General features: G+C 40.9%; 1 protein-coding gene across 2 annotated transcripts in view; it reads left to right on the forward strand.

Annotated features, from left to right (window-relative positions):
* Positions 1-17,575, forward strand: part of sema5a (sema domain, seven thrombospondin repeats (type 1 and type 1-like), transmembrane domain (TM) and short cytoplasmic domain, (semaphorin) 5A) — a 223,847-nt gene that overhangs the window by 192,952 nt on the left and 13,320 nt on the right. For both annotated transcript variants that reach the window (XR_004927321.1, XM_012857340.3), the window contains exons 17-18: positions 11,534-11,743; positions 17,268-17,438. Coding sequence is in view for 1 of the 2 variants with exons in the window: in XM_012857340.3 (XP_012712794.2) it covers positions 11,534-11,743; positions 17,268-17,438 (381 nt within the window). In the remaining variant the exon portion in view is untranslated. The remainder of the gene's footprint in view (positions 1-11,533; positions 11,744-17,267; positions 17,439-17,575) is intronic.

Here is a 17,575-nt window from a genome sequence, read left to right on the forward strand (position 1 = left end):
AGAGCAGAGAGGAGACCCACTACACTCTGTTTCAATATTGCAAATAAATCAGGCATGCACAAAGCTGTCGGTGGTCCCGCCCTGGGAAATAAATATGATGATATATAATTGGACCAATCCTGTCCTCCACTGCCTTGGCAGCACCGGCTTTGGGCATTGCTGAGTCAGCGCCTTCAGCCAGCAGCTCAAACTGATAAGGCTCTGGCCCGCTGGGCTCCACAAAGACTCCCTCAGTCTCTGGTGCCGAGGGGAGTTGAAAGATCCTCCACCTCAAAATACCGAACTGTGATGTAACTACCAGCGTAACTCTGCTCACGCTCCATGATTCAATATGGCAAATGTACCTAGTTGCTGCTTTCCCCCCCATCCTGAACACAGCCGTGTTCCCACCACCCTCCTCCCCCCTTTCCCGCTTATCTCTGCCCACTTTTGTCTCTCCTGTGTAAACCCTCCTTGTTGGAGTACCATGGTCTACGAAAGAGGGAGACGGGCCCAGGGAGCTAGGCTTTATAGAGTATCAGTGGGTACCCTGCTGTGAGGCAGCCCCCAGAGAAAGGGTTGCTACATTCTCCTATTTGTTTGGCTTCAGCCTACAGTCTTACTTAGTCTTACTTTTACTTTTTCTCCTGGCTAAACTCCAACACCTATATATTTCAGATGTTTTCATTTATTATAGTAGGACAGAAAGGGCTTTCTCTTAGCATGCCTCTCAAAAAAAGGACATTTGGTGACATCAAGATGCCGCTCTTGCTGGTGTCTAAAGGAAATGTACTTTTCTATTCACTTAAACAAAGAAGCCCATACTCATTTAATGAGAACCAATAATGATGTGTTCTATTTGTGGCTGTACTATATATATATATATATATATATATATATATATATATATATATATATATATATATATATATAGATAGATAGATAGATAGATAGATAGATAGATATAGATAGATATTGAAGATGAAAAAGCAAATGAACGTTGGACCCCTTTTCTGACCTTTGGCAGGTCTTTTCATTTGCCTTTTGTTCTTACAACAAAAAAATGTTAACGTCAGTACTTATTGAGGATACTGTTAAGAATGGCCAGAAGGTAACACTCTGCAGGATGTGGATCTTATTATGAGTAATAAACATATTTTTTAAAAATGCCTCTAAAGGGAGGATACACAAGAAATCTGTTTTTGATGCATTTTGAAAAAGGGACTTTGAGAAAAGAATAGACTATTACCAGTCCACTTCATTAGTGCCAACTATGATTTTGCCCTACACCAAAAATAGTAATCATCCTACATTTTGTCTTCTACGTTTGCCAAGATTCGGCTGCTTCTGTCATCCACACATTTATTGTGTGCCTAAAGACCCGATGAAAGTTGCCAAAGAAAAATAAGCTACCTTAGTCTTAATGTGGATGTTATCCCCACCTACAGCATAGTTCTGATTATCGGACAGTTGCAGGCTGCTGTATTCTGCAGTCGGATTGAAAGTAAAAAAAAAATAGACAAGAGCCCCACTTGCCTAGAACTAGAAAGAAAATTAGAATCACGGCTAATGGGTAAATGTTTTAGCTCTCCTTAAGCTCCTAGTGTTAGGACTCATCCTGGTTTTGTTTTGTTTTTTGTGGTGGATCAATTAGTTGGTTTCAGAGAGTATCTGCTCCAGGTTTCTCTTGTAATACTGACTGTATATTAAAACTGAAAAGGCATGGGATCGGTGGCGGAACATTCGTAATAATGTGCTCTGGCCGCAAATAATCCACTGCAGGCCTCCGGAGCAGACCGAACGATGCCAGTCAGACTGTCCCCGAGGAAGCTCAGGAAAACATTTTGATGAGTGGACTGGACTCCATGCCGAGTCTCCACCCTGTCGACACCTCCTGCTTAGCCGTCTGTGCTCAGCCCAAAATCTTCCGCAGATGTTAATCCCCAAAAATCTGAAGCAGCTGACCCTCTCTTTTTGCTTCTGCTATGATATCGATGGAGGCGTGCTTCCGCCGACCCCTCCACCTCAGCCTCAAACCTGCACCTCAGTTTTGCTGACGTGAGCAGATGTTGGTTTTCCCCTCAGACCTTAATGTCAGGACTCACACCTCCGCCCTGTAAGCAGACTCTGCTCAGTTTGTGATGATCGTAGGCAGTGTTGGCGCTGCGCATGCATTTGTGTCAGTTATGTAACTCCACAAAACCGACTGTGTCGTCATCAGAAACAATGTTGTGTTCTGACTCCTCTCCGCACAATCACACATACAATATGATGAACATGATTAGACAATGAAGTTGTAAAACTGTTGCTGCACGGCGTAAGGTTCTTGAAAACCATGCTGCTGTAACTCCTGATTGTTTTGATTTGTGTTTGCGTAGCCTGTCAGATGAAGGAGCACCTTCCTCATTAAAATCTCATGAGGTGTACTTTTGTCATGTCTTCTAGCGAAGCTGAAAAGTTACAGTAGAGCAAACTCCCCGTGTCACCTTGCCGCAGGAACTTAGACGGTGCATGCACTCAGATGGTGATGCAGAAAATGGCTAAATGGTGTTTTTTGTTTTTTTTATACATGCTGGTTTGCAGCCAGGTTCGTTTTTCATTCCTTTCACCAAGTAGGACACAAATTAGAAAATTGATTAGTCCCAGGGTATTTATTCACACAGAATATTTGATCAATAGGATTAATTTCACTTTGATTTGGCCTAAAACTAGAAGTGATTTCTGATCCATCCTTCACACCTGACTGCGTTCCTTGAAAATCACGCTCATAAGTCTCAAGTTTCAAGTCGGAGATTTTAATATGCAGCTCTGATTCTAGTGAAAGAAATTCGGCGCCTTTTAGATTAATGTGGTAATGGTTTCGCAATCAAACTTCCATGGAAGCATGCAAAGAGCCTGATGAGAAAGGTTGCCAGAGGTTACACCCAATGCCTTCAAGGCTTTGGGTTTTGTCGATCCATTTCACATAGGCCTGCTTTGTGGTCACAGCATGCAGTAGGTGGATGTCAACCAATTCAGTTTTAAAGAATAGAAAACTAATTCAGAAAGCTGCATTTACCAAAAACTACCGAGAAAGAAATGTTACCTGAAAAATCGTTTTCAGGTTTATATGACTGATGTATTACATCATGAAAAGGAGCGACATTTAACACATTTAAACTAAATAATTAGAAAGGACAAATGGTTCATACTGTTGCTAAAACCTTTAAAATGTAGCTTCAAAGTTTAAATCATTCAAATCTGAACTTGTTTGATTTTAAGCAAGGAAATGTGTGGTAAATATTTAAAAATTTTATTTTATTTATTTATTTTATTTTTAGATTTGTATAATTGGTGCTCCTTAGTATGCAAGAAACCTCGTATCTTATATTAATAATGTGGATTTTTAAAAGAACCAAAGGCAACAAGTAAAAGACAAAACAGATTATGGGAAGTGACTGAAACCAATTTGATTGCCTGTTGCACTGAGACGTTAAGTTAAATGTTGACTATATTAAAATTATGTTTAATTCAAAGTAAGAAATGCTGACTCACGGTGATTAAAGTTAATTTAACCTAATTAGAATTAGGACTAGGAGACTTTTCCCTTTTAAACCTACATTTTTACACACCCAGTTATCAGTCTTGGTAACAACAGTGTCTTTTGAGGTGTATTTCAGACCTCTAATTCTCCATAACAAACCCTTTGATACTGCTCAAGTGATCTCTAGAAACATCACACTGAATTAAATTATTAATGTCCTCATACTAGATCAGTATATGCACTTTTATTAGGAAATGCTTTCAAATACATCATCCATGGGATCTACCATTACAAAGCAGCAGTATATGGAGGAGGATAAATGGGGGAGTGGTGGCCCAGTGGTTAGAGCAGGGGAGCCTGGGAAGGATGCAAGTTCCCCTGGTGCAATCCTACACACTGCCACGCTGGATCCCTGAGCAAGACCTTTAGCCCAGAATGCTCCCTGGGTGCTGCACAGTGGCAGCCCACTGCTCCCTAAGGGACGGTTAAATGCAGAAGACAGATTCACAAAGAATATACAAAGCTGCATTGACAAATAAGATGATTAGTTTCACGGTTTGTTGATGCTATGTAAAATAATTCTACCTAAAGTTTATTATTGACATAAATGGTAGCTGTGTTTAGGACTCCTTTCCTATTAATGCAACACAATGTCGCCACTGTAGCTTGCGACTGCATTGAGGTAAACAGATTTTCCATTAAAGTGGTCAATGACCAGGCTATCTGTGTTTCAGTGCTTGAACCCTCATGAATTTTCAGCGTTGTACTTTAACAAACCTTATTTGGGTTAAAGAAAATCTTCTGGGAGTGCTGCTAAGGACAGCACAGAAAATACTGTCATATTGTCCATCCACAGGGAGACATTGATGATCTGAAAGCTAACATAAGGGAGGAGGACAAGTAATGCCAAGCTAAGATGTGATTTAGAGTGTAAGACAGCATGGAAGGGAGTTTTTTCTTTCTTTCTCTCAGTGTGATCTTTTATTACCCTTGCATTGATGAAACAAGACAGCAGATCCCTCCTCTCCACTGAAAGTGGTTATTCTTGCTACTTCTCTGTCTTTCAGAGAAGTAGCAAGAGGTGGTTGATTTCATAGCAAGTGTCTGTTGCTATTTCTTTGTCTCATGTCTGATTGTTTTCCATACAGTACATTAGATTGTACAGATTTGGATATCGATGTGGCCTCATCTAACACAAAACAGATCATGAATTTGTTTGGACTTTTTTCCCCCCTTTGAGCTGGGTGTGATGTGAGCAGGTGTGGTGAAGGAGGCGGGGGACTTGTTTTGATGTTGCACTCTTTCCTTCTTCTCTGCTCCACCTGAAGCTAGCTCGTCAGGAGAGTGAGGATGAATTCCCTCTGGCTGTGTGTGGTTCTTGGGTGGATCAATAGATCCAGTTGCTACCTATTTGAAAGAAAGGGCTCCATGGTGTTTGTTTTGGCAGTGCGAGGACAGCCTTAACAATATGTAGAGTACATCAAAAGCTACCTTAAAGTGGGGCTGCCAACCTTTGAGCGGAGCTTGAAGTGAGACAGAGGCACAGGTATGGTCAGGGAAGTGAAGGGGCGCATGGAGCCCCACCCCCTCATATAAAAGAGGAAATGACGAGCGTGAATTTTTCACAAAATCAACTAATGCACACATTTTTAAAAAGCTGCTTAAAATAAGACAACTAGCATATGAACCTTCAAATACGTACAAGAACATTCAGGCATTTCTAGAAAGTATAATACATGATCAAAAGATTGTGATTTGTTTGTGATTAAGCTTTTTGGTGTTATGTGAGGGTCAACAGAATCTTTTGTTATCTATTAATTATAACATGGATAGATAGGTTGAAATAACTGTGCACGATAAAATCTGATCAATGTGAAACAGACGTTATCACAAACTAACCTTAGTTGTCTGCAGTTATGTCCATGATCACTTTGACACTTTTAAAACCAAACTTTTCCTGCTGCCAATAAAGGGGACAAAATGCCGCTGTCAATGGAGAGTGATCAAACCAAAGTGCTGCTTTAAGAAAACGCCTTTTCCTTGGTTGCACAGAGATGAATTTAGAGTGAAATGGTGAGAAATAGAACAAAAGCTCAAGCTTCACCCTGGAAGAGTAAGAGATGGCAACCCTACCTTAAAGGAATAGTCCATGGTTTTTGAAATGAGATTCTGTTGAAAGGTTATGAGCAGATTAACGCCTTTTTGACAATGTACATGAGCTGCTTGGACCTCACAGACAAACACAAACTAATAAAATTGTTTTTTGCTCAGCTGAGCAACCATATTCTAGGCAGGGCAAGTGCATTTATTTATTTATACACCAGGCAATCCAAAGTACTTATTACAACATTTACTCTGAAGATGAGGAGAAAAGAACAAAAAAACTGATTTCTCACCAGAATATCAACGCAGTTGTTATTAATACAACATTTTTTCATTTATTTTTAAAATAGAAAATGGACACAACAAAACAAAGCTATTGTAGCACATACTGATGTATAACAATGGCCTATGCTGAAGTTTAAGAAAAGGGAAAAAAAACATGCAGTTAAAACAAGTAGGGGATTCAATTCAGTAATAGTAATAATAATAGTAATAGTAATTCGCTGCAACTACTGAAAAACATAGTTGGATGTAACAGGGTGATATTAATAATTATAACACATGCAGTCTTTAAAAAAAATCCTTGTAGTCCAGTTAACCTAACCCTAAACCTAAGGTAAGCTCTCCCAAATAAGGATGCTAGTAAGTAGATTAATGGGCTGATAGTTTGTCAGGGGCTGCCATAAACCTGACCTTTTTTCGGTGTTGACACCTAATTTTTCACTTAGCCTCTTCAGTGGAAAAACCTCAAACATTTCTCAGTACCATTGAGTTCTTGCAGAGTTTATGTCACATACCCAGCCACACAGAATACACTTCTGACTTAAGAAGAGTAGTTCGTTAAGCAGGTTTTTAAGCTTTTATTTCTTTATCTGGGTGAGGCAGCCCCAGTAGAAACATCAGGGCAGTCTTTGTCGTCCTGTAAAGATAAAGAACAGATTTCTACTCTCCATATTTCAGTAAAATAAGCTGCATTGTGGTTTCTCTTCTTCTGGTCATAATGTGACCATATTATGGTCTGATGCCACCCTCTGATTGGTACTGCTTTTGACCCTGTCGGCATGCAACAATAATGTGATCACAAAGATATGGGCGGTCCACAGGGACCCCTATCATACCTACTGGCAGATACAGCTGACTAAATTTTCATCAACCAGGCTTTCCTGTCGAGCAGAGGGTCATGAGGGTCATGAGGTACGATGTGATTTGGGCTTCGGCCGAAGGCTAAAACTGGAACCGTGGACCACAGAACGCCTTTGAAATTTGTCGGGCCCATCAGGCATTACTCGCAATACCATCACCCAACACATATGCACACACATAAAACTCCAGCTTTCCCCTGATGACACAATCGAAGCTAAACTATTTTTTATGGACAGCTTTTGCACAGGGTGTGTTCCCTGAGCATGATAAATATGGCTGCCATAGACATTACAATTAAAAGTTGGACGGCTATCCTCGGAGCATCCACTGCGGTCAAAACATCCTTGTGTGCTTTGTTGGCATTGAAGTTTTATTCACAAGGAAACGTCGTAAAATACCAGATTTGTTTTGGCGCAATGGCAGTGAAAGTTAAGGGAACTGCCACTGCTGCCATTTCACTTGACGCTGACTGTCCACCCTCTGGCAAGCTTCAGAAGAAGAGGTCTCCTTCTCCATCTAGCTGGTATGCCGCTGTACCAGACACCGAGAGCCTCGGGTAACGAAGTAGCAGTCACTGGTTCTGGGGTCCTTGACTGGAACAGTTTGTCCATGAGGGGCTATTGGTGGGTGGTCTTTCTTCTCTGAAAGTGGATTTTCCAAAATCCAAGTTGGAAACCCAGTAAAACGCTTTCACAAATCCTACTGCGTTTTGACTGGCGGCTAGTACTCGCAGAACTCGGCTGTGAAGTCATTCTCGCCTCCAAGCACCTTATGCACGTTTAAGCGTGCCTTTCAGACTGCCGCAGTGCGTTTCGCCAATTAATGCACATCAGCGGACATCTTTGGCACTCATTGGATGTCATGCAGAAGTTTGCGGAGACAGAGCATATTACTGGACTTTTAACAGAAGCATTGACACATTTGAGCTGAACAGTTTAAGAAAAAGATGGCTGAGCGCCGTGTCTTGGAGCCACGGGCACTGATCAGATATAGCAGGTCTCGTTGGTCGGATAGACAATAATGGGGGGGCATATTTACTTGATGCATGTGTGTTGCCGTTTAAACTGTCATCACCTTTGCACTGGGCAGTTATTAAAAAAAAGAGTAATCACACAGGAAGCAGAGGAAGAGAGATTGTTAACTTGCTTTACATCTATCATTTCTCAGCAAGTGGAAGATGTTAGATCGTTGGTGTCACACCGCCTCAAACCTTCATTTCCTGCATAAGTAACCACCTGCTTGTACGAAAATAATAACCACTGAGTGCAAAAAAAAAGAGGAAAATGACAAAAGTTTAGAGGAAATAGTTTGAAATAGTTATTTTTTTTCCATCTCAAAACAAAATGGTTTGTTTTAAGATGATAGAAGTCCACTTTGGTCTCAGCCCTTCTCAGACTACCTGTTAGATTCGCCCTCAAGGGCCAACTAAACTGAGCTCAAGGTAAAGCCAGCGCAAGTATAGTGAGCCAAGTCCAGCATACACGTTACTGCCAGTGGTGTAGTTAACAGTCTGTTAGACGTATTTATTCAAATAAATGTTTCTTTAGAGATCGTGTACACATGAGAATACAGTTCATGAATCACACCATTGCCTGTAGAGTAGTGGTCCATTCGTCCAGGTCCCAGAGGGCTCGATAAAGAGCACAGGTCAAAAATGGCAGTCGGGACTGTCCGTTCCACTGCCTCCTCAGAATCGATAAAAAGCAAGGGCCCCCAGTGTCCTCAGTGTGCTTGTCAGCGCTCAAGGCAGCCTGATGCTGGGTTAGCTGGCCTGTGCACTGGCAAGGTCAGGCGCAGTTATGAAGAGGTCGAGGATTTGCGCCGGGTAAACACAGCCTCCTCTCCCTGAGAATACAAAGCAGGCGCGTCGTGATAACTGTCAGTGAAAAGAGCACGCTGACGAAACAGCAAGGCCAGGTTGGAGGACAGCGAAAGTAGTTGAGACAGAAGGAACTGAGTAGGTTAATAATGGCTAAAAAAAAAAAAAGGAAGAGGAAAGGATGAAAATAAATAACAAGGAAGCTAGATGAGATATTGACTGTGTGTAATAAATGAAAGATTAACAAGGATCTAGATGTTCCTTTGGTCTATTTGAACATCCATTCAATTTCATTTCTCTTACCCAAAAAAAAAGAAGCGCAAAGTGGGGATATGCGCCTGAAAACCAATCTAACTGCACCAGGGAAAGTTTGAAGATGGGAGGGCTTCACCAGAGAGGTGCGCGGACGGAAACGCTTGATTTTCTCTTTCAGTCAAACAGATGGGTTCCCTCTTTTTTTTTTTTTTGGTTCTCCCTCTCTGATCATCCTGATGCTTGCCTCCGAACACAAGGCCAATTTCTACAGAGCTGATTAACGCATGCACTAATTACATATTAATCTAAACTACATTTTTAGATTTCAACCAAAAACTGACAGCTCGATTGGTTGCACATGAGAGTACTCCGATCAGTCAGTCGATGTTGTTTGATGAGCGTGCATGTTGTCTGTGTAGGAGCTCTAGATTTTTTAAAAAAATAAATGTAATGCAACATTTTTGACACCAATTATGTTAAGAGGAAGCATCTATAGCCCTACGAGTATAGCAAGCGGCGAGGTGGGGATGAGCGTGTGCTCAGTTGGGTTAAATTAGGCTGATGAGCATGGAGGTGATATACTGTCATGGTTTAGTTTATGTGAGAGTGTGAGCCCTGTGGGACTTTACTGTTGACTCCAACTGGAATACATTAGAAAGTAACACTGTGTAGGATGAGCAGAGACATTTTTTTTCTTTTTGCTTCAATTAAAAGTACTAATTTAACATGAATAACTGCTTTTTTTGCAGTGTAGGTTTACCATATGCTAGGTGAAAAGAGGAAGCTGCTTTTAAAGTAAATAAAAAAAATAACTAGATAACAAATTAACCTTTACATGTGTTTCTTTTTTTCCTCCCTTTAGTTGAATACAAGACTTCAGGTCTTTATTTCATTGTTGCGGCTTCTTTAGGAACCAAACATTCTTTAAAAGTGTTCCAGGCTTTCTCAAAGCACTCTAAAGTTTTGTATTTTTTGGTTTCTTTATACTCATATTCAGTTCACTTGACCAAAGTATAATGCAGTTCATGCTTTCCTACAGCTGATGTTTTCCATCATCATCGTAAGGGACTGCAGACGTCTGAGTTTAACATTTTTCCTGAAGGTAGAAAGATTTTTCATTCCTGGAGCCCGGTTGCTGCGGTTGGAGCCCATTCCTGCCGGTTGTCATTTAAAGGCTTCAGCTTCATAATAGCCACATCAGGCTGGCAGCAGTACACATATTTTTTTTGTAACACTTTTGAGACTGCAGCTGCTGTGCGCATCCTGGCTTACCGCAGCTTTTGCTTCATCCAAAGAGATCTCACCAAGCAGCTGAAACGAACAGCCTGCGTTTAGTAATGGGGAGTAAGTCAAAAGAGAGCGAGCAGCTGGTCATAAGTTTTCTTAAAAACAACTTGTCGATATATACAGATTCAGATTTGTAGAGATCTTTTGATTTTACTGACATTCCCAGTGGGGTTTTTTTCTGATTGGAGGTCAGATTAAGGGGCCTGGTCCAGCCCTGTCTTCGGCTCAATAATAGAGTTAGGGTTGTGGAAGCAGTTCAAGGTTAGGGTTAGAGGAAAAAGCCCTTCCAGCCTCAGATGGGGGAAGCTCATCTGAAAAGGTTGTTTTATTAAGAACGCCAGAGGAGAGATGTATAAACCTGGTGAGCGGTTCTAAGTGTTTGCTGTAATGCCAAACACATCTTTTCCCTCGATTACTGAGGTTACAAATAATAGTTGACACTACTTTTTTGTTTTAATGTAAACCAAAACAGATTTTAAAATGGTAAATGATACACATTGTGCATTGTTTTGTTTTCCTTCTTCTTCTTCTTTTTTGCCAATTTTGATAATAAACTGAAAATTTCTATGAAAAAAATCTGCTAGGGTTTATCGCTAGCAAATGTCACAGATTATGAGGGAAGCCCCTTGTGCAGATGTAATACCCAAGGCCTTAGAGCTGAAGTAGGAGGGCTAGCAAAACAATTTGGAAGAACATGACATGCCTTCCGCCTGAAATGAGGTTTTCCAACTTTACCTCGATCCAGCAACAAATGCTGCCATTATTGGGGTCATACTCTGTTATTTTAAATAATTGCAAGAATTGAACACGGTTTACAAAACTGTTTCCAACATTGTCAGAAATTGATCAATAGTTCTAACTACACAACAGCTACGCTTATGAGTTTTTCTTAAAAACAGCACACTCCCCTGTCATGGAAGCGATCTACAACTGGACTAAACCCTGATGGATTTCCTTGAGTCATATATAATTTAGTGGAAACACTCCAGTATAGTTTATAGGAAATAATGCTTGGGATCTGCTTACTTTACTAGAGAAAAAGTCAAAATCATGTATTTGCCAGATGCCAGAACTTTTTCTTTTTTTACTTGTCTGATCCAATCAAAGTTAGTAGATTCACATAGTGAGTAGGACTAAAGGATCTTGAATTAGTGAATCATCCTCTGCTCCTCTTTTTATTAGAAAAAGTAACTTTAATTTATTACTTTTTGAATAACTTGTTTTAAAGACAATTTGCATTACGCATAGATGAAAAAACACCCGTCAAAAAGAAGCTTCTCTCACCAAGAATTGAGTGCAGCTTTAAAAAAACAAGTAGCCACTTGTTTTTTTTTTGTTTTTCAAATAATTTTTTTATATTGCAGCACACATGACTTCAGATTATGTCTTGTTGTTAGACTTGAACACGTCTTTGCTCCTCACAGGTGAAGTGCTTCGTCTGGGGAGAATCTCTGGCCACACTGTGAATGGGGGCTGGTCATCCTGGAGCTCCTGGTCTCAGTGCAGCAGAGACTGCAGCAGGGGAATCCGGAGCCGAAAGAGGACCTGCAACAGCCCGGAGCCGCGGTACGGAGGTCAAACCTGCCTGGGCCCGGCACAGGAGTTTCAGGAGTGTAACATCACTCCCTGTCCTGGTAAGAACTGTAAAAATGTACCACCTACAGTGCCTTGTAAAAGTATTCACGTTTCTTTAACATTTGCATATTCTCTAACATTCCAACCATGATCACGTATAGTGGGAGCACAAAATCCTGGACCAGGAGGAAAATTATAAAAATGCATACATGATACAAATAAAAAAACTTTCAATTGTAGCTCTGGCTGGAAGGTAAACCCACCATCCCAGGTCTGAGTCTAGTGCAGCCTCTAAAAGGTTTTTTCCAGGGTTGCCTTGTATTCAGCTCCATCCAATCGACCAGTTTTCCCATCTCTTGTGAGGAAATGCATTCCAGGGACATGATGCTACCTCTACCAGGTTTCTATTAAACCTCTAAGGCCTTCACAGAAAAGAGAATTGTCTAAATAAAAGATTCCTGGACTTGCTCTATTGTTTCTTGAAAATGTTTTGTCTCTAGTTCAAGTTTTTTTTTTCATATGAATACTTTAGATTGTCAAGTTTTAGATTATTGGGAATCTACCACCATGTATCCTCAGAACAGTTATACTGAGATTAAATTACACACAATGGTTCTCCAAAATATACACGCCCCTGTGTAATTGACCGTGTGTTGGGCTCAAAAACTGTGATCGTGATTAATCATTACAAAACGTTTTCTATTTTTAATGTGGCATGTGTCCACAACAATATTCATCAGAGAAACAAGCTAGTCTCTTAGGGGGAACATGCTGAAAATAAATAATGCCATTTTAACCGTGTTCCATAAGTTTGCGCACCCTGGTCCAAATACCAGGCTGGGTGTCTATGGTCCTATGTGGTGGGTGGGTTTAATATAATTTTTCTTTCCTCGGTGTCGGGGGGAGGGGGGCAGCAGGTGGGAGCTTGGCTGGCTCCATGTCCAGCTCCATGTCCAGCTCCTGGGGGCTTCAGCACTGTGGCTCCTGGGGTTCATTTCTTATGGATAAACCCTACATATACAATTGGACTCTCGCAAACACCTACAGGTTCTTGGATTCAGGTGCTTACACACTCGCCTTTATACAGAAAACCACTATTATTAGTTTAGCTGTCACTTTGTACATCTTGTATTAAATAATACCGTGTATTTTTCAGTGTTGTTAGTTGTTTGTACCTGTAATACTTTATCAGTTGGTTTTGCTTTTCTTATTATATCTCTCTTTGCAGGTGTAGAAGCAGACTCTGATGTTATCTTGCTCTCTCCTTTTCCTCTCCTCTATTTCTTTCACCTTTTCTCCCTGTTAGCATTTTGTCTCACCTATTCTTTTCCTTTTTTTTTCTTCTACCTTTCCGTTTTTGTGTCCATCGAACATGAAATAGTCCCAGAATAAAATCTAATAAAGCTTTATGCATATATGAATTAAGCAGAGCACTATAGCGAAAGCAGTAATGCTCCACTTGTGAAAGTAAAATTTGTTGCGCTCTCTTTGGCATTAAGAGAGGAATTTTTGATGCTGCACCGCCAGACAGCACACAAAAAATAAAAAATATATCAAAAGGTAGTTTAAGAGTGTGCACATCTATGTGAAACAGGTTATTACAACTTTTATGATTTCCCTGTATTTTTTTGTTTCATTGTACAGAATACATGTCTCATGTTTGATGTAAAAACAAAACGTTTTCCAAAGGGGTGTGTTACTTAATTAGCCTTTATTTTAGAGCATTGAAGAAAAGCAAACCTCATTTTCCTTCTACTTTATAATGACGCACTATTTTGCGTCAATCTATCAAAGAAGATCCCAATAAAATATATTAAAGATTGGCATTGGGGTATGATAAAATGTGAAAAAAGGTCAAAGGATATGAATACCTTTGCAAGGCAATTTGTACACATTTATACTCTTGCACTAATAGCTGAGGCACATACAGCTTAGAACGAACAAAAATAAAGCAGGCACTGAGAACAGATTATTTATAAAGATAAGAACAATTAAAGAGCAGTAGTCAATAACACGGCAAATTCTCCTTTCACTCTTACAGATTAAAAAAAACACACCACTCCCCGCTATATTTGGGCTACATCTTCTTTCTTCTTCTTGATTAATGGATTGAGAATAACAGTGACAAACGACCTACAGGATCATTTAAACCCACAGAAGAAATCAGTTGCAGATAAAAGGTGTGACAGAGACCCCAATTTAGACCAAGAATCAAGGAGACAATCCCTCTGGCTCTCTAGTATGTAATTACTACTGCTGTGTAATTATGTTGCCAGCCATGGGAAGGCCTTATTCTGTTGTGAAAAGCCCCGAGACAATGTATTTTCAACACTCATCTGGCAGAAGAAGAAGAGGGGAAGCTGTCTAATTAAAAGAATACTCAGTCTGACGAGGGAAGTAAGCTGTCTAAATGGAAATCCAGTACTTAGTTTGGCATTAAGCCCACCTGGTGTTCAGCACGGCCACTGAAGAGGCAAGTGTGGTTTTGTCTCTGGTGATTATCAATCAAGCATTTGTGGACAAAACACGGTTTGGTCTCTTGTTGATTCATCCCCAGCAAAATCAGCCTGTCTTCATAGCTGGTTCCAGGCTGTAAGCAGATAAAATAAATTATATACTACACGTCCGACAGCACTGTTTTCAATTCATCCGGTGATACGAACACCGTTCAGCTCCCAAGCAGCCTGAATGCTGCTGTTCATGAGGTCAACTTTAAGCTTTGAGGAAGATTTTGGGGTAGATCACAGAGAGGCAGGTTTGCTTCATCCAGGCAGACTGAACAGCTCCATGGGAGTAAAAGGACACATAAATGTGCTTTGACTTCTTTTTTTTCTGCCCTATATCTCTGTGTTTATAAAGGTAGTGCACCTATTCTTGGATGTTGAATGTAATAATACCACAGTTACAGTCTGTTGATGAACAACTCCACACTCGGTCCCCCCCGAAGGGGTGAGCTTAACCCAGCCCAAGTAGCAATGAATACTAATGCGTACTCAATTAGCACCCCTCTGAAAGTGAGATCTTATTTTGAGGCTGGCAGGCCGTGCTGGTAGACACATTATAATCCTCCCATGGCTAATCCAAGTCTTTTTCCTTTTCTTTTTGTTTTTTTTTAAATGTGTTGGTTTGCTGAACGGGCGAAGGCCTGAGGAAAAAGTGTTATGCCTTCTATCTATCTGCTCTGGAAACAAATGAATCCGTGTTTTAACTGTGTCTGCCTCTCCGATGAGGCGATACATCATCGAGAGCTTAGAATCGACTTATGTGTCACTCTGCAATAGAGAAATTACACAGAGAGGACATAAAGCTTCGGCGACTTCAATTACCTGTTCAGTGCTGCCTTTGAGTCCTTAAAAGGAGTCGAGACGAGAGTTTCCGGCCTCTGCAATAAAAGAGAGGCGTTAAGGAGAATCGGAGATGGATATTTACTTCTGCTGGTCTTCATGTGAAAGATTTCCTCATATTTATGCTCCTATTTTTTTCTTTTTCTTTCTACCTGCTCTGCTCACTTTAAGGCATTGCTTTGTTTGTATGTCTGGGTGACACAAATTTATGCCTCTGTTAAATATTACTTGTCAGCACAAAGGGAGGAACAGGAATGTGCATCTGGATGCTTCGTTTGTCTTTGTTAATAACCTGGGAGACCATGTAGGCTGTAAACGCTGTAGAGGTGTTGGAGCGCTTCCTGTAACAGAACGAGTGAAATGACTTTTTATCAATATGAAAATTACACTCATTTTAATCTGAAGCGCTTGTCAGAAGTTTCCATACACACATCATTGGCATAATGAATGTTATATTAGTGCTGGGCTTTTTTTTTTTTTTTTTCATGGGGGGCGGGGAGTGGCAAGAGCTGGATGAACAGGGCTGAATTTATTGTGGAGTCATTTACTCAACTATTATTCCCTTATTCTCAGGAATATCAAATTGCACATTTCTGTAAATGAAGCATCAAGATCACTGGACAAAAATTACCTCATTACTTGAGATTCATGAAGGAGGGACTAATCCATGTAACATGGCTCATATCACTCACAAAGAGACTGACATCAGAGCTCTCAGACTGATACAAACTCGCATGCTCTAATGTATGTGTGTGTGGGGGGGGGGGGGGCTGTAAATGCTAGGTCTGTATGAGTGTGTGTCATGTTATTTGTGTGTATCCTAAGCCTGTATCTGCCTCAAAGATAATTTCACCATGGTAAAATAATGGTGACAATACAATATTCTTGATATCCAAATACCCCACAAATTAAATGTCCCCCTAGAGAGAGTTGAAGAGAAACCAATTCTTTTTTGGAGTCATCAACGAGGTCCTGCTTCAATGGTGGCTATTTGATCACTCCTCTTATCAGGAGAGGTAGAGTTTAGCTACGTCTGCTTTCAGCCTTGGTCTATAAATCCTCCGTTGAGTTGTGGTTGGAGTGATTGCCGAAGTTTACTGCTAGCCTACTTCGTCCTCCACTCCAAAACCGCTTCTGAGGCGTGTTTGAGATCATTGTTCTTCTGGGGACGCCCAGTCGTGTCCAGTTTCAACAAGCTAGCGGTTGAGTTGGGGTGAAGCATTTGGAGGTAGTACTCCGTATTTATTAATTACCCTCATTCTGCGATGCACCTGGCAGCTAAACAACAAACAAACCTCCAGAAAACGGCAAAACTGACTTCCTTTAAATCAAGACTGAAAACCCACCTGTTTAGGGTTGCTTTTGTTCCCATAATAACAGGAACACTGACCAACATATTTGATATGTATTGGTGTATTCACTTAATACAATTTAATGTTGATTACTAGTCTTATAGCCGGTGACTGTTTCGATGTGTTTATGATGCTCTTATGTTTTCTTGATGTAAAGCACTTTAAACTGCCTTGCTGCTGACTTAAACAGAGCTTAATAACGATGCTGCCACCAACATGCTTGACTGCTGGAATAGCACTCAATTGACCCGTTCAAAGGTCATAGAGATCAGTCTTTGTGTCGACTGATCACAAACCTCCCGTCAGACTCCATCTTAACGTAAAGTTTCCTGACCGTGGACAGTGATGCTGGAGCTCCAGGATCTTCCGGTGTCTGTTAGCCTGAAGCATACCAACCAATTTCCCTTTGGTGGAAGCAGTTTAAGGTAAATTGGACATAATTAGGTCTTCCAACTGTACAGCAATCAAAAAGGTTTGTGATCAGGGATTATGGTATGGATGGAGGGGCCAACATTAGGCCCCTGAAATGGCCCTGAAGTCAGCCCTGTTGTAACATTTGAGTAGGAAACAAAGCAATTTAAATAAACTCCACCGTTTCTCAGAACAGAGGAGCGGTGGTCAACGATCCGGTTAAAATCATGCCAGGACCAGATCCATTGCAACAAAAAGCCATTTGCGCCCATGACAAGTGTGTGTAAACTTCTGAGTGGCGCCGGATATTCAAATAGCTGAATTTTCCTTCTTGCTGGTCACAATAGCTTGATCTGAAAATTGCTTCCTAGAATTGACAGTTTCCTGCTGTTTTGCATTTGTAAAGTAAAGCCTTTTAAGCCGAGTTAATTGTGCAATCTCACGACATTAAATATTTATCAAACCTCTGGTTTTAGTGGATGGCAGCTGGTCTTGCTGGTCGTCGTGGTCTAAGTGCTCTGTGACTTGCGGAGGCGGACACTACATGAGGACGAGAACGTGCAACAACCCTCCCCCGGCGTACGGAGGAGACATCTGCCTGGGACTCCACACGGAGGAGGCGCTGTGCAACACGCAGGCTTGTCCAGGTACACACAAAGATTTTTCCCGTCTGAGTAAAAAGCTTGTGAGAGCTCAAAGGCAGGTACCGCTCTCTCCCAGGTTTATTGTTTTTTTTCTCAGCCTCTCAAAGGGGCGCTCACGCGTCACTAATATACACAAAGTC

This window comes from Fundulus heteroclitus, chromosome 21, assembly GCF_011125445.2.
Source record: "Fundulus heteroclitus isolate FHET01 chromosome 21, MU-UCD_Fhet_4.1, whole genome shotgun sequence".
NCBI classification, from domain to species: domain Eukaryota; kingdom Metazoa; phylum Chordata; class Actinopteri; order Cyprinodontiformes; family Fundulidae; genus Fundulus; species Fundulus heteroclitus.